Source organism: Alosa alosa, chromosome 18 (assembly GCF_017589495.1).
Source record: "Alosa alosa isolate M-15738 ecotype Scorff River chromosome 18, AALO_Geno_1.1, whole genome shotgun sequence".
NCBI classification, from domain to species: domain Eukaryota; kingdom Metazoa; phylum Chordata; class Actinopteri; order Clupeiformes; family Clupeidae; genus Alosa; species Alosa alosa.
In genome coordinates this window covers 8,159,329-8,179,865 of record NC_063206.1, presented here as the reverse complement: position 1 = coordinate 8,179,865, position 20,537 = coordinate 8,159,329, and the positions used below count along the sequence as shown (strand labels likewise).

Sequence of the window (20,537 nt, the reverse complement as noted above, 5' to 3'; positions counted from 1 at the left end):
TATGTGGTTACTGTTTTTATCTACAGATCCCCTACCCAACACCTCAACAAGTATGCAAATAAAATAAACAAAAAGAGACCATTTGCGGCAGAATTCATAGAAAAAGTGAAGAATTAATAATATTATTTACATTTATTCATTTGGCGTACACGTTTATCCAAAGTGACAGCGATAGAGTAGCATTAAAGCTATTACCATTTTTAGCATTTTAACAATATTATACTGCAAGAAATGTGAAAGTGACAGCAGGGAAAATATTACAAAAAATGTAGGTGGAGATGTAGGCTAGGCCTACAGACTGATGAATTCTTGAGATGCATTCATGTGGGTAGAATGCAATGACCTCACGTTCTCCCTCTGGTGGGCACAAGGAATAGTGATTGGCCCTGGAAGTGCCACGGTGGCCTTACGGCGTTCGTTAGCAGGATAGTCCGTTTATCGTCCCTGAATGTGGAAAGTCATCGAGTTTAACGCTTTAGAAACAAGTGAAATATACGCCACTTATTTTTCTCTGAAGGTCACTATATGAAATCAACAATCTGGATCGCAGCGGCAACAACAGAAAGAAGATAGAGGAATTCTCTAAGTCTTCTCGTGAAAAATTGATTCAGTCTAAGAACAAAATGTTCTCCAAATTTACGTCTATTCTCCAACACGCAGTCGAGGCGGTAAGATTTATGTTTCCTTTTTAAGAATATAACGACTGGAAATAATCTGGGCAGCCTCGATGTAACTTGGCTAACAGCTGTAACGTTTGGTGGTGATGTGTGGCTAATTAGTTAGCTTGCAAGATAGCCCAAACAAATAGCCAACATTTCATGTTAACTGCCTTGGGGCAGTTATGGGTCGTAAATAAGTTTAAGTATAACACGTTAAAACTGGCCAATGCAGTCATATATACCTTATCCAAAGTATATTATGTTTGGAAGCAATATGCCTGTCCTGCTGGATGGCTAGTTAGCTGTACTGTCTTACGCAATATCACTAGCTAACATTAGCTTGCTTGCTTTAGCTTTCATGTACCTAGCAATGTGCAGGCTACAGTCATTGCGAGTGTTTACCTAGCCTGTTGTGTTTTGATTGAGTAGCACTAGTTAAACTCACAAATAATTAAACAAGGACTGATAACCACAGACGCAACATATGTTGACTTTTTGTATCTACTTATCATGTAACTCAGTTTTTTATCATGTAGTTACATATAACCGAGTCTATAATTGTTTAAGTTTTCAGATTGGCGTATTTGTTGACATCCATCCTTCACGTAACCATAGCTAGGTTTTAGCTAGTCAGAGCTATAGCTTCATTTTTACAAAGAGTGCGATCCAAAACACCTCACTTAGCTGTGTCAGTGTCTATCACCGTATGTCTAGAAGCATGCAAGCGAGGTTCATCGTTAATTGTTTGTTACCTAATATTATAAAGGAGGTTGTGTAAGGATGACAGCAAGCGCTAGCTGAATGTTAGCCAGCGATGTGTTGCCTAGCCTAAATACTAGCTTAGCAGTGGTAGTGTCTCAAGTAGCACCCGAACCCACTTCCAGATGTTCCTTTGTTTTTCGTCTTTTCATCATTGTTCGAACTTAGCTTGTCACTGTAGAACTACTGTTAGGTATGCGTGTTAACGCTAAGACATGAGCACTGAAAAGTGTCAGACTGATTTAACAATAAGATAGAAGGCTGTGATATTTTGCAGATCTTGATTGAGTGTGTTTAAGTTTGTCTGCGTGTTGATGATTTGGTGCTGCTGAGGAACTGGAGTTGATAAACAGTTGTTTCCTTGCAGCTTGCACCATCACTGCCCTTACAGGAGGATTTTGTCTATCATTGGAAGGCAATTACTCACTACTACATAGAGACTTCAGGTAACAAGGAACATTAAGTTGTGGGCTCCTACCATGAGTGGTTACAAAGTTAAAAATATTATTAATGTTAATAAGACATTAAACCTGTTTTGTTGAAAGTATTGCTGGTCAGTGGTCCATGTATAATAACATGATTTGCAGGTACTTTTGTGATGTTTACATGCAAAGTGCTTGTGTGCTGTGAACTTTGAGTGGTGTATTACGTATGGTCTAAGTCGGGAAGTTGAGAAAGAATGTGGTGGAAAGACCAATTTGTCAGTCTCCACTGTGCTCTGTACAGCGTTATTCAAGTAGTCACTCTAAAGCCACATAGATTACTACCGAAAATAATCTTAGTGGTTTTCTTAATGTTTACAGATGACAAAGCTCCAGTTACGGACACCAACATCCCCTCTCACCTGGAACAGATGCTGGACATTCTGATCCAGGAGGAAGGGGAACATGACTCTGGAGAGACGGGGCCTTGCATGGAGTATCTCCTCCACCACAAAATCCTTGAGACCCTCTACACACTGGGCAAGGCTGATGTGAGAGCCTGTTTTGCTGTGTTTTTATGTTTAAGGCAGTCCTTGTATGGTTATTGTGAAAACCAAATTTCTGTATTGTTACCACTGTTTGCACTGTATGTACTACATACCACTGACTGATTAGGGCTTGCATTGTTTCCTCCAGTGCCCTCCAGGAATGAAGCAGCAGGTGCTGAGCTTCTACACCAAACTGCTGGGCAGGATCCGACAGCCCCTCCTGCCCCACATTAACGTGCACAGGCCTGTGCAGGTAGGGAGAGTGAAGCGCACACTCACAAAGTGTACTCCGTAAATGGGTCAGCATGACTTGTCTTTTTCTGACATTAGTGCTCGTTTCAAAGTGACTTACTTTTTTTCTCCTACTCTCTCTCATAGAAACTCATACGGCTATGTGGGGAGATATTAGCTGCACCTACTGAAAATGAAGAGATCCAGTTTCTTTGTATTGTCTGTGCAAAACTCAAACAGGACCCCTACCTGGTGAACTTTTTCCTGGAGGTATAGTTGTTTGTAGTGCTTCCTTGAGTTTGTATTGGTTTGCAGTGCAGCTTTAGGAAGAGTTTTGTTTCAACAGTACATCCTGTGCTGTTGAATGTGTATCTGCATTGCAGTGATGTGTTTGAGGACTTTGAACTCTAGATATCTCCTGCTGAATTGTTCTTACCAAAGTGCATTTGTGCTGACAGAATAAGGTCAAACGTGGAGACACGAAAGAGCCAGTGGCAGAGGGGGTGAGGGATGATCCGTCAGCCCCAGATACAGGCCAAACGCCCCCTGGTGCAACATCACCCAGCAGTCCAGAGCAGTCTGCAGCAACGCCAAGCAACTCAACCCCCAATAACAATAATTACAACCTGGTCAGCTCCCTACTCAACCTGACAAAGAGTCCGGTTAGTACTCCTCGTCTGCTCTGATACTAGAGACAATCGTTAAGTTAATGGCATAGTCACAGTTTGACTGCTTTCCATTTTCACCAAGCTCTTATCAGTTTAAATAGCCTAATTACATACATACCTATTATTGCATGTGTAACTATCATGTGGTAGGTTTAATCATTCTCAGTTTTGATTTTTATTTTATAGATTGATGTTATCATAATGACACATTATAGAAGTAATACACACCTCATTCCCAAGTGGATGGTTCATGTTGTCCTTATTTGTTGTTTGTGACAAAGTGCTGTACATGCACAGTCCTATTATTTCTCCAGACAATCTAATTTGACCCCAGTTTATATCGGTAGAATTTGTGAGTTTATTTGTCCTGCATGGTTGTCCAACAGGACGGTCGGATTGTGGTGAAGGCCTGTGAGGGCCTCATGCTGCTGGTCAGCTTGCCGGAGCCGGCCGCAACCAAATGCCTGACCGAGAGCACAGAGCTCTGTGAGCTGCTGACTAGTCGGCTTGGCACTTTCTACCAGGCGCTGCCTCAATCCATGGACCCACTGGATATTGAGACGGTCGAGTCTGTCAACTGGGGGTAAGAGCTACGTTCAACTTTTGATCTTTTGGGCCCTGGGCGTGGCGCAACAGGCTGGGGCACCTGCAACGTACACCGGCGACCCGGGTTTGATTCCCGCCCCGTGGTCCTTTCCAGATCCCACCCCGATTCTCTCTCCCACTCACTTCCTGTCATTCTCCACTATCCTATCTGATTAAAGGCATAAAAGGCCAAAAAAAAAAAAAACTTTTGATCTTTTGAGTTTGGCTGACTGACTGACTGATTTATTTATTTGCCATGTGTTTGACTGATTTGTTCCACATGTTCTCCTGGTAGGTTGGATGTTTATAACCTGAAGGAGGATGCTGCTATCTTTGCTGGCAAACGTGCGCTCATCTCTTTTCTCTCTTGGCTGGACTTCTGTGACCAGCTCATCAAAGAGGCCCAAAAGGTAATGTATTCATCACTTCACCCAATGCTGTCAAATGAACAAAAATAACTTATAAAAAAAAATATTCTTGAAGAACATGCATAGTCACACTTCCTTTTATTCTGTCTGACAGTCTGCTGCGACTGTTTTAGCCAGAGCGGTGAGAGACAGATTTTTTGTGTCCATAATGGAGCCACAGCTTATGCAAACGTAAGTCCCCATAATGAGAATGCACCACTTTGTTTGTTTTACTCTCTTGTTGTTTTTTGTCTTAAGCCACTGATGCCATTTAAAGGTGCTCTAAGTGATGCCACACGTTTTTTAGGCTAAAACATTTTATGTCACTTACTGCAAACAGCACCTAACCAACCGCTAGCTGTCTGTGTCCTGAATACACTGTAAAAAAACGCGATCTCTGTGGACAGCCCAGGCTCCAAAAAAACGGCAAATAAAAACAACCTGGGCAAACCTAGCCCATAAAAACATAACAAACTGTTCCAGAAAATCACAGACGAGATGCGCGTTTAGGAGAGTTTCAATTGCACGGGAGGGAGGGGGAGGAAGTCGTTCGAGCTAGCTCTCTGTTTTGTTTGAAAGTCAACAGAAGTGATGTTACCCAGCATCGCTTGGAGCACCTTTTAATCCTCCCTTAACCACAATGCAGTGCTCCTCTCCAGACTCTGACCCATGGTGTTTGCTCTAACCCTGTCTCTCTGGCCCACAGATCCGAGGTGGGCATCCTGACCTCCACCGCCCTGCTCAGCAGGATCATCCGGCAGGTGACCTCCGAGGCCCTGCTCCAGGAGACCGCCTTCTTCATCCTAGGCGAGGACACGGAGCCGGAGACTCCAGCGGGAATCTCCCAGGTCCCCCTGAGGCACAGACTCATTGAGCACTGCGACCACCTGTCAGATGAGGTTTGTGATCCAGCCACCACTCCCCATAGATTACAGAGTGCCACATGTGAGCGGCTCTCCTTCAATGACAAGTCCTTCACCAAAAACAACCCACCTCATTCCTCCCACGGTTGTTCTGTCTGTGTGTGTGTGTGTGTGTGTGTGTGTGACCACTTTTGCCGTTGTGACTTACAGATTAGCATCATGACCCTGCGGCTGTTCGAGCAACTGCTGCAGAAGCCCAGCCAGCACATCCTGCTGAACCTGGTGCTTCGCAGCCTGGAGGAGCGGAACTACGCCGAGCTCAAGCCCCAGGAGGAGCGCGAGCCGCTGGAGAATGGACAGCCGCATGACTCTGTGTAAGACCGCCAGCTCCAGAGTTTAGCCTTTATCTTCACATTTAGCACTTTAACAGATCAGCTTGAAATCCTTCACCTGTCAATAAGTTGTTGGCTTGTTTAATTTGTCTCATACATTGATGATGAATTCCAAAGTATAATAATGGCATACAACATAATATGGTATGGCATTGATTATTGCTGAGAATGACAAGAGTATTCCAATGAAAACTCATACAATGTAGTGAAAAAGACATTCTTCCACCCCTAAAGGCCTATTCACACCAAGAACGATAACTATAACCATAACGATAAAAGCGTTCACACTGAACAACGATAAACAAAGTCTCTCCTTGTGTTAATGAATGTGACGGTTAAAATTCGATGGGTTCTGATTGGCTGAAGCTTTTTATCGTTCTGAAAATCGCTCTGAAAGTGATCCCCAAGTGATTCATGTCGTTATTGTTATAGTTTATGTGTGAACGTCATCATTCATATTAACGAGAACAATATTTATTTATAGCTATCGTTATCGTTCTTGGTGTGAATGGGCCTAAAGAATTACACAGCTGCAGTTATCAGTAATGTGTACATTTTCCTCTCTGCAGTGATCTCGAGGAAGACCCACTGTTCTCAGATCTCTCACCAGATAACAGACTCTCCAGTCCTGATTGGCTAAGCTGCTCACCACCTCAGCATTCTGAGCATGTAAAGCCCGATGGGAAGACTGAGGTGCACAAAATAGTAAACAGGTAGAACATCTTTTTTTTTTTTTACCCGGCTGGTTCAGTTTGGAATGGCTTGTTAGTTGAAATTGTTACATGACACTTCACACTGATTTGTGTCTGTAGTTTTCTCTGTTTGGTTCCGGATGAGGCCAAATCCTCCAATCAGGTAGAAGGCACTGGCTATGACACCTACCTGAGGGACGCACACAGACAGGTGAGTCCCTGAGTCCTTTGTCAATTATCCCTTCATCTTTCTGCCTGTCTGTCTGCGGTGAATTTGATCCAGTTGGTTCTGTGTCTAACTGGCCTGTTGTCCACAGTTCCGGGACTACTGTGGGGTATGCCAGCGCTGGGACTGGAGAGGACACCCCAAGCCCTTTGAGAAGTGCAACCTGGACAGCCCCTTCTTTGAGGGGCACTTCCTCAAGGTCCTCTTTGACAGGATGGGTCGTATCTTAGACCAGGTGCTGAATTTCATTTTGGTGACATAATTATGACGTGACATATAAAACAGATATTTCTTAAACTATGTGCAGGGAATTTGAGATCCATATCTGTTCTTGGCCCAGGAATCTCTCAAATGACCCCCTACAACTGCTGCTCAGTGTTTGATGGTCATGTCATGGATGTCAGAAACATCTTAAATGCCTCACTAATGTCTATCTGGGATCTCTCTGCCCTCTCCAGCCGTACGACGTGAACCTGCAGGTGACGTCGGTTCTGTCTAAGCTGGCTCTACTGCCCCACCCACACCTGCACGAGTACCTGCTGGACCCGTACATCAACCTGGCCCCCGGCTGCAGGTCCCTCTTCGCCGTCGTCGTCAGGGTGCGTCAGTGCTCAGAGCACACCCCTCCACTGAACCATATATTTAGAGTCTGCTCATGCTCCAAATGCCTTTGAGTGAGACAGAGTGGATAAACTTGTAGTGCCACCTTAAGGCAGAGTTTTGTCTCATGTGAAGTGCTTAGAATGCAGGTAATTGACATTTGATATAATCTGAGTGATTAACATGGCTGTCTTCATCAGGTGGTTGGGGACCTTATGCTGCGAATTCACCGCATCCCAGATTTCACGCCCAAGCTCTTACTGGTCAGGAAGAGATTACTGGGAATGGAACCTGAGGGATTGGCGTAAGTCTCAGTCTGTGTAGATGTAGAGAATATCCATGCTCTCCTATACTTTCAGTTGCATGCGTTAACTATGGGTACTTGTAAAATTAACCAAACATGTTGTGGTAACTAGATGTGATACAACTACAGTAAGAACGGTAACATCAGTATAAGTGAATACATGTGCTTCTTTGTGTCTCCCTAGCATTGATCATGTGACTCTGCTAGAGGGGGTCATCGTGCTGGAGGAGTTCTGCAAGGAGCTGGCCGCCATCGCTTTTGTCAAGTTCCACGCGTCTGCCTCCACCTCGCCGTAACCCTGCCCAGGAGCGGCAGTGGCGCACGGGCACAGGGTCGGGGCGCCGGGGGGAGATACGAACACTGGACTCCAGTCAAACCTCTCAGAGGACAAAAACACAGGCCACCATCGGACACCACCTGTCCACAGACACCCATTGGACAGCACCTGTCCACAGACACCCATAAGACACCACCTGTCCACACTCATCAACCCCTGGCCGGACCCCATCTCCACTCCCCCAGCTGGGAGAGGAGAGCTACTGAAGCGACACAATGCAGCACAATGCAACTGTCCTGAGGTCCTCTGCACCAGGAGGTAAATGGTATTGGACCGTGGAATGGTGCAGAACCCAGAGTACTGTAGCTCTCTCTCTCTCTCTCTCTTTTAGCTCATTCATTACTCTAACCGTATGGTGTTCCTCAATAGTTGTTTATGCGTATGCTATTTAAGTTCTGTTCTGTTCTCTGCACCTACATCTGTGACGTTAATGAATGAGTTTTCAGTGTGACTGTGGCAGACGCAGGCATGGTTGTAAGAGTTATGCAGTTGCTGGCACAGTTCCAGACAACCAAGGAACTTCCTGGTTTTGTTTACCATACCTATTAAGATACAAAAATATATTACTGAACAAATTAATATATTCATCAGGAAACAAAATACATTCAGCTGATTAGAAAGAAAAACAAGCCAAATAGAGGGGTTTGTGATTTTAATTAATGGTGAAGAGTTTTGGAAGACTTTTTATTGATGCTTTAGTAACTGAAACAGGCTTCTCTTTAGTACAATATCACACCAATTCAGCATTGTCCATATTTTAAGACTGTTGTGTTGTCAGACTCAAGGCTCTCTGAACTGTGCACAGGCTGCCTATTTGCAGGATTTAGAGGACTCTCAGACATCTGACAGTGTTTTTAAACCATTTTATGGTTATTCCTTTACTCTGCTGCGTACATATTTATGTTGTGGATGTGTGTGTGTGTGTGTGTGTGTGTGTGTGTCTGTGTGTGTGTGCGCGCCTTCAGCTTGCTATTTTTATAGCTCCATTGCAACTTTTTGTTTTCAAACACAGTTTATTTATAAGGTCTCAATAGACTGGAGTGGATGATTTTATGGAACTCGCCAATGCAGTACTAAAATCATAGACGCACTCCATTGGACGTTGTCACACTGATTATGGAATTCAGGCTAGCGCTTGGTCCCCTAGGAGTCCACACGTCTGTTCATAACATGTGGAACTACAACAGATAATGAAAGTGACTTGAACCCAGTGACGCAAAACCATGCATAGATGTTATCACTGTGCACCAAAGGGGAAGTTTGCTGAGGCCTTTAGCGTAGTAAAAAATGTCTGTACGCATCTCGTCTTTGACGAGGTGTGAGAGAAATGACAGACCTAGTCACACCCCTGACCAGTCCCTTTTTTGAATGTGAGTTTTTGCACATGCTATTGGCTCCTGTTAGTTTGCTCGACCACCCCAGCAAGTTCACTGGCACCAGCACGGGGATGTGGGGCACTGAGGAATGGCAGGATGGCGTGTCAGTGTCTCCGCCTGCTGGAGGACCTGATGGGAATGTGTCAAGCAGCACCCCTCTTCCTCTGGGTAATGATTTTAAGAGCAATAGATTTGAACCCTTCTGTCGACCTTTTAACGTGTTAATTCTGCTCTTAGATTAGGCATGAAACCAGAGGTAGGTGAAACATCAAGCATTATGAAGACTTTATATTCACTTCTGTGCCCCACAGTAAATTGGACTTTAGTTGATTGCTTCGATATCTGTTGTGAGGAGAAGGTGTGGACATAAGTGTGTATGAGAGTGTGTGTGCTAGTAAGTGAGCAACTCTGTAAGCATGGTCAGTGCTTAGTTACACTGGGTTGGAGACTCAGTCTTAAGGTCAGGTATTATATTAAGGCTTAAGTAAGCTTTGTTTTTTATGTTTTGTCTCTCTTGCTACCATGTGTCCTGCCTTATAACGTAACTGAGCACATCATGCTTGCATTTAAAGGCTAAAGAAATTGCACATTGTCATTCTGTTCATATTTTTAAAAATGTATAGTACTTTAGGTTTAATTGTATTTTCTTCATGAACCAAAAAGATGTACCATTTAAAGAGTGGCTGTCTGTTTTTGTGAGAAAAAAAAAACATCTTTTTTATTGATCATGCACATTTTATACCAATGGACTTCTCAGAGCATTCTTGACTTCTGTATATATATGTACAGTAGAAGTTGTGCTGTCTGGTGTAAATGCATGCACATCCACTTTTGGGTGAGTTTAGGTAAACAAAGCAGCACCTCTCCATCCATTAAAATACTGACATCTGCACTTTGTTTCTGAATGGCCACTGATGAGGAAATGACCAATGCCTTACTTCATATGCAGCGGAGCAGTGGAGTCTTAGAAGATCTTTTCAATGGAGACTGAGTTCTACAGACAGTTTTACCCACATTCAATTTGATGTTCTATCCTGAAATTAGTTATGATTGATTTGTTATGGACTTGGATGTCCTTTTCCCCTTCATGTCAGCTTTGACCAGCCACTGTAAAACCTTGGAGATCTGGTTGGCAGTACACATAATGTTGACTTTTTGCCAGCTCTCCTTGATAGAGGACCTGTTTGTCTTCTTTTGGGTATCACTGCCATATTTGTCCTAATTTAAACAATGTATTTTTGTGTTGATAGCAAATAGATTGCATGTTCAACTCTTTTTACCTCCCAAATGTAGCAGGTTGTTGCTGTAAGTCCATCTCGGGCAGACATCAGTGGATCTGAAGAGGGAATGCCAGACGTTCTCATTGCATAAGAAACACTGACTTTGCACCTTGTCTGCTGATATTTAATACACCTGTGAAATTAAGATCACCCTCCACTTTTGTGTATGTCTGCGAACATAAAAGAAAAATAGCTTTCTTAATCAGTTACCGTCCCATTAAAAAGACTGCTTTCTTCAAGGATTGGTGATTGATGTCTTATTTTATTGCAGGGATGCAAACAGTGCACTTTTCATGCTTTTTTCCCAAATAGGATGGATTCATATATTGGGTATTTTATACTGTACTGTACATAGATGGGGTATGTAACATTGGTTGGGCTGAAAATTACCCAAGGGCAAGCCATACACACCATTTCCAAAATTTCCTTCGGGATCTATAAAGTGTCTATATAGCAACCATGTGAAATAGCCTTTTTTTCCCCCATTCATGGTCATTAATAATTAAATGAGCTATGCACTGATTGGTTGGTTTACAGCTCAGGTCTGCTATTGTGCAGATAAGCAACAATGCCATTTCCAACAACGTAGTTGGTTACTTACATTACAGGAAGGGGTGGGATATGTGTAGACAACTGCCATATTGCGATTACAAATGAACCCCATACATTCCTATGGAGGATTCTTTCAATCCTGTCTCAAAGTTGGCTAAAAGGGTCGTATTGTATATTGAAGGAACCTTCCTTAATGTATGCACATGTTACAGTAATAACAATGCTATGACTGTAGAAAAAAAATATATTTTAATTTGATGATGGCAAAGCAGTGATAAAAAAATCCCCAGCAGTGTTTTCTTACCAATTTAAATGCTTAACTATTGTTTTCCTGAGACGAGGTTTAAAAAAGGAAACTAGAGCCTGATCATGCATCTCCTTAGCATTGGCCACTTTAATTACATCACAAGGCCCTCCCTGGTCCACCTCAACTACACTCAACGTACACCCCTTTGATTCCACAACATCTTAACATAACATTCAAGCAGCTGCTTATTTCTTTCAGTGTTTGTTCTTATTACAATGAGATCTGGCAATATCATTGGGATGGCCAAAGCTTTTCACAATGTTGACAGGCATACACTTTTTAAGAGGAGTCCACATTGCTTACATTCAAATGTTCTACTTGGTTTTGAGTGTTGGGTAAGTATCCTGCAGTCAATATTTCTGTGGTGGTCAAGATGATCCATGTTTGATTTTCTGTTTTGTCTATTATTTTGCAGAAATGTTCTCCATTGTTGATTAAAGAAATGGATAACCGGTGACTATCAAATCTAGCACGTCTCAGATTTTAGTCTCACAGTTGAATCAAAGTGTCATCTGTGTTTGTCTGTGTAGAGCACACCATGGTTTCAGTCCCATCCTCTTCAACTTTGACCTGTTCAGACTTTATCCTCAGCTTTGGGCTTCCCTGACATAGTGCTGGAGATGAGTCTAGAGCAACTTCGTGAAACTCAGCTTTAATTCTGCCTGGCACTGATGGTTGGTCAACAGGTATGTTCACTGAGTCAGCCACAGGGTGTCCAAGATCTTCTGTGTTATTGTTCCCTGATTTAGAAAAATAAGTTAATTGTTTTTGAGGATTTGATAAATCACATTCACTGTATGCAGATTATCTGTAAAATTACCAGACAATATATCAGAATATATTACTAGACAAAGCAGTTAAGGCTAGTAGGTATGAGGTACCTCAGAGAGAGAGATCAACTAAGAAATAAACTGTGCCTGTACCTGTGCCCACAATGTGCTGCACCAAGAGCTCGATGTTAGAGTTCAGACGGTCCACCGAGGATGACAACCGGCCTATACTGTTAACAAACTCGTTGTGCGTTGCCTCGAGCTGATGGAGGAGCCGCCTCTTAATTCTGAGGTCCTCCAGTGCAGCATCCGGGAAGGGCCGCTTCATCAACTTGCTCCTCCGGCAGCCTCCCAAGGAACGGTTCAGTTGTTGACGGCAATTGTCTATCGTCTCCTCAGTCAGTGACTCTTCGCCTGTTGCAGCGGAGCTGGCGGTGGGTGTCTCTGGCCTCGTGTTGCTAGTCTCGATCACCCCAGAGATGGTGTCTGTCCCTAGTGATTCTTCCCAAATGGCTTCACAAAGCTCAAAGTACAGCAGGATCACTCGCCCATGGCCACTCTTTCGACCAGTCTTGACTGCCTGCCTATACTTGTTCCGTATGGCCTTTAATTTTGATGTTAATTGAGCTGTGAATACAAAAAACATGACACAGTCAATATAGCATCTCATACAGACTAACATGCCTGACTATTCCACAATAACTAATGCTGTGCAAGTTCAAAACATAGCTACTATTCCCGTAAAAAAAACAGTAGCCCAATTACATGCCCGCAGGAAGCATAAAAATAGGATTAATGATTATTGAATATTGTTATATCAGATTGTAGCAACCGTGCAGTAAACAGAATTTAAGCATGACTGTATTTAACATTTTTTACAGAGCAAAATGACATAGGTTAGGCCTAACAACTGTTTTGAGTTAAGCCTATGCTTAGTCTAATTGAAAAACTTGATGATAGAGATGATGATGCATGGTCATATTAAATTTGCAACAGTGTGACTTTCCCACAAACAGTCTCTGGTATACCTGACTTCATACTTTGCCACTCTGTGTCCGGAGTGAACAGAGCAGAATGCCTTTCATGTGTGGCATTCTGAAACTGTTGGACTTGACGCTTGATTCGATTCGGGATCGTGCAGTTGGAGTTTATTCAAAGTCCAGAGACACTCCAAAGTAGACTATTCAAAGTGTCAGTTTATGAAACACATTATTTACTTTGTTTTGAATAGCCACTGCATACCCCGTGTTGGTTGGCATATTGCAAAATCCGCAGAATAATTTTATGCAATCAAACCGCATCCAGAGGTAGTCTTGTTGAGGTCAAACTTGATAATCATCCAAACATCTTAGTTAGTTTATTCTAAACAGCACTGGCTTAACAAACTTTGTGTCCTTGTACACTGATTCAGTGCTGCGCTATGCTGTGTGAGGGGGGGAGTGGCTACAGCGGCTAGAGTGGCAACAGATATATATTATGGTGTGGCAAAAGCCAATGTGTCCTTTTTTTAACGATTTAAACGATTTTCTTATCCAAACAGCGTACAATTTAGCACTGCACTCGTACCTGTAGCAAGACACCTGCCAAGTTTGAAATCAGTCGTACAAAAGACATTCTATTAACACCAGAGACTTTCTCATAAGGACACAGCACCATAGAAATCCTCCATGTTAGCAACCACATTATTATTATTTTACTTATTTATTTTTATCATTTTTAGCCTTGTTTTAGTGATTTGGTGGGGAGATACATCATATAGATTTAAAACATATTTCTTCTATTGTACTTTTTATGTCAATATGATCTTGTATGCCTCCCCATTTAGTCAGGACCGAAACCTGAGAAATAGCCCTGAAAAGAAAATGTAGGCATTCTTGAGGAAAAGTATGATGTGTTGTTTCTCTATGATTTTCTGTATGATCTGAATATATTCTGCTGTATAACAAGCTATACAAGTCACTGTTTAGTCATAAATAATAAAAAGAAAATGGCTGCCCAAAACCGTTTTTAATCAATGTATGAAGTCTATATCAAGAAAAAAACAAGCCAGAGGTGAATTGTACAGTAAAAATCTTAAGCTGATTAAAACAATACTTGCAAGCGCTGAAGACGTGCATCATTGATGTGTGGTTACAATAGTTGGGAGGCACACAACACCCCCCACATGCCACGTTGATGATGCAATTTTCGTCATGTGCCGCCTGCACAGAACACAGACGCAGGACTATACCAGACCTATTAGTGTCTAGGCCAGGGGTCTCAAACACCCGGCCCGCGTCCTGCCCAATTCCGGCCCGCGACGTATGACAAAATAATAATGTAATCCGGCCCTTGAGGCTATTTAATTGCGACAAACAACGATACTGATTAAAATAGACGATAGATCCAGGTACGGTGACAAATCTCATTTGTAGGCCTACTCTGCTCCACTATGTGCAAGACATCCAGAGCTTGATTCAAACCCAAAATCGCTGCGCAAAGTTTTCAGGAAATACTTGTATTACACGCGAGAAACACAAAGACGTGCATATGTAATGACGCGGAAGCGATGCAGGCCGTAGTGTTGCAGAAATTGAAGCAGAAATTAAGCAGAAATAGGCCTACACCTAATGTTGAAAAACGTTCACGTGTGGTGAAGTCTTAGGTAAGCTATGTTATTCACCTATTCTAATTCTGAAGGAGAATATCCTTTTGGAGATTATGATCGATCGCCTATGACCGTGATAGTCACGGGTCGCCTGTGAATGGAGGTGCGTGTATACAACGGTGTCCACTAAGCATACCATGCTTGTTTCACCCTCTGCCCAACATAGCTTGGAGGTTGCAGTGGTAATCGTGATGATAGTGTCCGTAATGGATGTGGTACAGACAGCAGGGCTAGTAAAAAATAGGGCTCTAAAGAACTACAAAGTCACCCTAATATGATGCGAACTTCTGGGTACTGCAGATTACCTGCGATAGGAACTGTTTGACCAGAATACTTTATTGTAGGCCTATATTGTAGTAATCTATTACTAAACCACAACATCTTAGGTGTTAGTATACATCTTAGGTGTTTTCCTGTTAATTTGTTATGTGGGCAATATGAAAAAAGGAAAGTAAACCTGCTTAAATATGTTCATCCAGTATTTACTGAAAGGTGCATAATTTGAGGTGCTTGCCATCCAGTGACAAATTAGATGGGTAAATTTACCCCCTTCATAAACTTTTGTTTTACTCAAAGATTTTTAAATTTACAGTAGGACTTTATCTCTGACCACTTTCAAGCCATGGCCTTTTGAAATTGTGATATAAAAATCCAATGGTGTTGCTTTCTTAACCCTGATGCCTAGTTTGCCAGGTTTAAAAAAGTTATGAGGGGAAATATTTTTTTTTGGTGTGAAACACACACACACACACATACCTGTTATGTTTTTCATTTATTTTATAATTTGTATTAATATTTATTTTATCATTAAATCATTTATCATTTTATCACAGTTTTGTGTGGTATTTGAAAAAAAAGAACATTGCATTTTCAGAAATAGCCGGCCCTCCAATCAGATGACGTTGGCAGAATTGGCCCCCAGCTCATTTGAGTTTGAGACCCCTGGTCTAGGCTGTCTTAGACACATCTGATGTAGAACTGCAGTTGTCCACATTGAGCACACTTGACATTACAGACTGAGACCAGGTGTGATGCACATACTGGGCACCAGTCACATGCGTGAAGCTGAAAGCACAGAGCAGGCTACCAATGCAGGTTATAAATGTGGCCAATGGGCGCAAAGCCCAGCTTGCACTTAAACAGATATGTTCAATAGAGATGCTCTTCCGGGATGCTGCAACACAACTAATAAATGTTGGGGATACACATGATGCCTTGTATGCTGAAGTGATAACCTCCACAAGTCAGTGTGAAAGCCTACTTTGACAGTGCATGGCTCTCTGTTTGAGCACACAAATAGTTCTCACTATGCATTAAGCGGGGGATTCTCCCATGTGCGTAAGGGTGCGTAATTATAAAAAAGTGCGTAACTATGCACATTTCATTCTGCGCGAATTCGCCCCTTCGCTTAAATCTGTTATTTACTTACTGTTATTAATCTTTTTTTTGTCAAAGTTCACAAGCCCATAGCACAAGAACTAAACCATGTAGGGGGCTCAAATTTTGCATGCTGGTACATAAATAGGAATAGTAGGTAGCAAAATCGTCACATTTGGTCTGGATGATCCTGCATGGTCATAGCTGTCCCTCAAAGTTGATCAAAATTGTATTGGAGTTTTTGGCTGGGCTCTGTTTAGGCCTTCAGAAGACATATTTGTACTCAACATAGGCTCTTTATTTATTCCCCTTATTGAGATAAGTAGAAACTATTTTTTTAGTCTGGTTCTATTTTAAATAAATCACACCTCTTTCATAAGGCTGCATTGATTTCAAACTTGTGCACTGTGTGTATGACAGAGGGTGAATGGGAGAATACACGTAACACAGAGGTGCGTAAAGTGTGTTAAAAAAATAAAAAAAAGCTTAAGCACAAATGAGAGCCCCCCAGTGTATAGCCACAGCTGCTCCTGTGGGACGATTGGGCTTGGACCATGAGTAGAAGAAAGGATTTAGATGCTGTAGCATGAAATCCCACAGGGGGGCACAAAGACTCCTGCTGGCATTCTTTGATGCCGTCATTTGCTGTAAAACACCCTTGGTCTGTCTTATGCATGAACTGGGTGGATGGCGTGTTTCATTATTTCTTATCTCTGAATAAGAGCGCAATTGAGGAGGCACTATCGTAGGTAGAATTGTTGTGATTTGAAGGGGAGGGTGAATGAACTGTTGTGCGAAGCCTTGGGGCAGCCGTGGCCTACTGGTTAGCGCTTCGGACTTGTAACCGGAGGGTTGCCGGTTCGAACACCGACCAGTAGGCACGGCTGAAGTGCCCTTGAGCAAGGCACCTAACCCCTCACTGCTCCCCGAGCACCGCTGTTGTTGCAGGCAGCTCACTGCGCCGGGATTAGTGTGTGCTTCACCTCACTTTGTGTTTGCTGAGTGTGTTTCACTAAATCACGGATTGGGACCAAATTTCCCTCACAGGATCAAAAGAGTATATCCTTATACTTCCGCAATCATTTGAAGAGCCTATGAGGAGTTAGTGCATGTTCACCAAGTGCTGAGGTGAGTAGTGTGGGTGTGCCAAAGTGTGTGGTTGCCTGATTATCATGGACTGCAGGCAAAGGCAATAATTGGTCAAAATGGGCTATGTGAGCTAGCCAGATTTAAGCACAATTTAGTACAACCAGGAAAATCATTGTGTGGTGGTCAATGTTGATATTGTGGTGGGCCACCACAAATAAGTCAATGTATGGGAAACACTGACCATTGTAAAAGTGTAAATGCGCAGAGCTTCACTCTGACCAGAGACATCCTGATCGATGACCGCCCTGTGCTTGTCTGACGTTGCCATTCAGAAGCAGGACACATCAGCACCCTTGGAGAACCGCGAGTGTCATGTTGTTGCTTGTCCTTTAAGGGCTGACAGTGAGGACAAAGATGGGGGCTGAGGCTGGGGGGCCACAGTCTGCTTAGAGACTGCCCTATGCCTGGGGAGCATACTTGTGGACAGCTATGCAGGGGGCTGTCCGGCTGGGTCCGCCTTGCAGGGAATGAGCGACTGTAAAGCTGTTGCATCCATCATAGCTGTTGCATCCATCATAGAGCTTATACAGTGTATTCATATTCAGAAGACATTAAAATATGATGTATAACAACTTTCTCAAAAATGCCTACAGGGTTACACATTTTTATACTGCCCAAAGAGAGTTACCAAATTGGCCACTGAGTGGGTGGGGGGACAGATAACACACAAACACACAGATACGTTCCTGTCATTAAGATAGTTATTGTCTCGTTTCAACAGACTCAAATTCATACATTCACTAATCCTCTGGAACAATTAAACAATATAACCAACAAAAGGCATAGCCTACCTTTAGTGATATCCTGCTTTTTGTGCGGGAACTCCTTTCTCATTGTAAGGCCAGCCTCATGTGTGGGGTAATTCTCAAGGAAACTTTGCAAAATGTCCCCGTATTTGCTGCAGGACAACTCCCATTTAATACCTTCTGCCGCCATAGTCACTTTGTACTCCAATGTTACTTTTAGTAATAATTCTACTTCATCATCAGTCCATGAAAGGAAAGTCGTAGCGTTTGTCTTCACCATCTCAACTTTTTCTCCAATAGTAGTGAGTCGTCCAGTTGAACGGTTAGTGCATGCCCAGAATTGGTCATGTGACAGTTGCATGAATGGCCATGAGAACTGTGTGAATGTTTATGTGGATTGCATATCAACGGTCTAATGTGGACGGAAAACGTTATTTCGAAATTGAAAATGGTCACTGAACAAAATTCGTTTCGAAACGCCCTTTTAAAACAACAATAAAGTAGGCTGATAGCTGAGCAGGAACACTGCAACATGGAGCTTGTAGGCATATAAAATATAGCCAGCCTATTTCACATCTTCTTGTGTTTAAAATACAAGACAATCTAAGGTCTTCGTCCACGGCTGCCTTGTTGCGTTTGGCTGAGTGCCTTGAATCTGTATTGGCCACATCGAAAGCTTGATCTCAGTCATGTCACAGGTTTATGAGCCAACGCCACTGAATGTTGTTGTTTTGTTTTTGCTAAACTGATTTTTTTTGCTCACGGATTTGTGTGCTCGATCGTTCACTCGCTTCCAGTAGGCACACGTTTCATGTTCAATCAGTCACAACAATGAGGTGTGGATCTTTCGAAATCACGCCTCGCTCACTTGCCAGTGCTGCTGTTTCCACCTTCATACCCCTCTCACAAAAGAACTGCTGTACCTATCAATAGCCGGCAAATATTTAACATCAACCATTTTGACAAACACATCAAAGATTGTACCTGCAAGTGTTCACGTGTAGTGACCATGGACTGTGTAAAAATGGTAGCGACCCTGGGACTAGTTTGTTTTTGCAGCCGTGCATCAACACTTCTTGTTCTACGAGCTTGACAAACAGCTTTTGGTGCATTACTGCCACCTTCTGAATAGGAGTGTGGGTCTGAATAGCCTACTAACTTCAGGGATTCCCAAACTGTGGTAGGCTACGCGAGCTGCCACTAGGGGGTAGTCAAGTCAATTCGGCTTTATTGTCAATTTCTTTACATGCACTGGTCATACAAAGAATTGAAATTTCGTTTCTTACTTTCCCATGCAGACATAGACATACTTTAAATACAGATATAGACATACTTTAGACATAGACATAGCCATAGACAATAAAAAATAAAAATATACAGATATACCACATACAGACATTAAAGTGCGAGACTGAAATATAGAACATATATCAAAATATAGAAATATAGAATATCAAAAAATAGAGGTAGTGTGTATATTTACATAGTCCTAGCGTAACCTTCTGACAGAGTAGTAGTAGCAGCAGCATTGTGGCAGAGTGATAAATAACATTGATAACATTTACATGAAGTTTAAACTTGTGCTTGTGTGTACTGTATATTTACATTGATATGCAGTAATTTCAAGTATATCAGGCATTAGACACATTAGGCTGCGCAGGCACAGTGCAGTTCCACAGGGCGGTCCTGGGGAGGTGTTGGGGGTTAGGGTATACAGGATCCTAGGTTCCTGGCTGGCTGGTGGGTGGGGGGGCTGTCAGTGATGGGAGAGTGGGTAGAGTGTTCAGCATCCTGATTGCTTGGTGGATGAAGCTACTTGCAAGTCTGGTGGTGCGGGAGTGGAGGATCCTGTACCTCTTTCCAGAGGGCAGGAGGCTGAACAGTTTGTGTGCAGGGTGGGTTGTGTCCTTGACAATCATTAGTGCTTTGCGGGTGAGGCGGATGGTGTAAATGTCCTGCAGGGAGGGGAGTGGTGCTCCAATGATCCTCTTAGCTGTGTTAACAATGCGCTGGAGTGTCTTCCTGTTCTGATCTGTGCAGCTTCCGCCCCACACTGTGATGCAGCTGGACACGATGCTCTCTATGGTCCCTCTGTAGAATGTGGTCATGACGGGAGGCGTGGCACTTGCCTTCTTCAATTTCTTAAAGAAGTAGAGGCTGCTGGGCTTTCTTAGCCAGTGATGCTGTGTTGGTGGTCCAGGAGAGGTCGTCGCTGATGTGCACCCCCAGGAATTTTGTGCTGCTCACTCTCTCCACAGCATCTCCGTCGATGGACAGTGGTGGCAGTTGTTTGTGGCCTCTTGAGGAAAGTGCGGTGTAAGTTTAGGCTACATTAATTTGTGCGTAGTGCCAGTGTCATTCATTTATTTTACAACACATGCATTCACAGTCGAGTTATATTTTCTTCCTCTACTTGTCCTATAGGCTACGTGTCTTTCCTGCAGGTAATAAGGGCAATGTTCTTTAACATGTTCTGGTTTCTTGACAAGCACAGTAACCATCAGCATGCCTTTTCATGTGCTGGTCAACCCTGTATGCCCGCTGGTAGGCCTACTCCTGCTCAACACTCTTTTGAATTGTCTGCCTATATTTTCATTATCCAGCATATTACTATCATTGATATGGCTTTAATCATGCTGT

The 20,537-nt window shown here is 42.8% G+C and overlaps 2 protein-coding genes across 2 annotated transcripts; one reads left to right on the top strand and one right to left on the bottom strand.

Moving 5' to 3' along the window:
- Window positions 1–384: 384 nt before the first annotated feature.
- fhip2a (FHF complex subunit HOOK interacting protein 2) lies at window positions 385–10,588 on the top strand. Its single transcript, XM_048269582.1, has 17 exons — window positions 385–668; window positions 1,786–1,864; window positions 2,222–2,391; window positions 2,537–2,641; window positions 2,767–2,889; window positions 3,078–3,281; window positions 3,674–3,870; window positions 4,168–4,282; window positions 4,395–4,471; window positions 4,986–5,178; window positions 5,353–5,516; window positions 6,104–6,247; window positions 6,347–6,437; window positions 6,544–6,687; window positions 6,911–7,051; window positions 7,253–7,356; window positions 7,541–10,588. Exons 1-17 carry the CDS (start codon window positions 624–626, stop codon window positions 7,650–7,652), a joined length of 2,208 nt encoding a protein of 735 aa, XP_048125539.1. The 5' UTR covers window positions 385–623; the 3' UTR covers window positions 7,653–10,588.
- Window positions 10,589–10,591: 3 nt separating this feature from the next.
- LOC125311484 lies at window positions 10,592–18,998 on the bottom strand. Its single transcript, XM_048269581.1, has 3 exons — window positions 17,943–18,998; window positions 12,132–12,605; window positions 10,592–11,948 (listed from the first exon to the last, which is right to left on the bottom strand). Exons 1-3 carry the CDS (start codon window positions 18,256–18,258, stop codon window positions 11,698–11,700), a joined length of 1,041 nt encoding a protein of 346 aa, XP_048125538.1. The 5' UTR covers window positions 18,259–18,998; the 3' UTR covers window positions 10,592–11,697.
- Window positions 18,999–20,537: the final 1,539 nt, after the last annotated feature.

Bases quoted from the DNA above. Each gene is read 5' to 3' on its own strand.
- fhip2a (XM_048269582.1), top strand. From the start codon at position 624: ATGTTCTCCAAATTTACGTCTATTCTCCAACACGCAGTCGAGGCG. The intron at 2,890-3,077 runs GTATAGTTGTTT...TTGTGCTGACAG, and splicing joins TGGTGAACTTTTTCCTGGAG to AATAAGGTCAAACGTGGAGA. The intron at 6,248-6,346 runs GTAGAACATCTT...TTGTGTCTGTAG, and splicing joins GTGCACAAAATAGTAAACAG to TTTTCTCTGTTTGGTTCCGG.
- LOC125311484 (XM_048269581.1), bottom strand. From the start codon at position 18,258: ATGCAACTGTCACATGACCAATTCTGGGCATGCACTAACCGTTCAACT. The intron at 12,606-17,942 runs GTAGGCTATGCC...TTGTATTCACAG, and splicing joins AAAGCAGGATATCACTAAAG to CTCAATTAACATCAAAATTA. The intron at 11,949-12,131 runs GTACAGGCACAG...TTTCTAAATCAG, and splicing joins GCAGCACATTGTGGGCACAG to GGAACAATAACACAGAAGAT.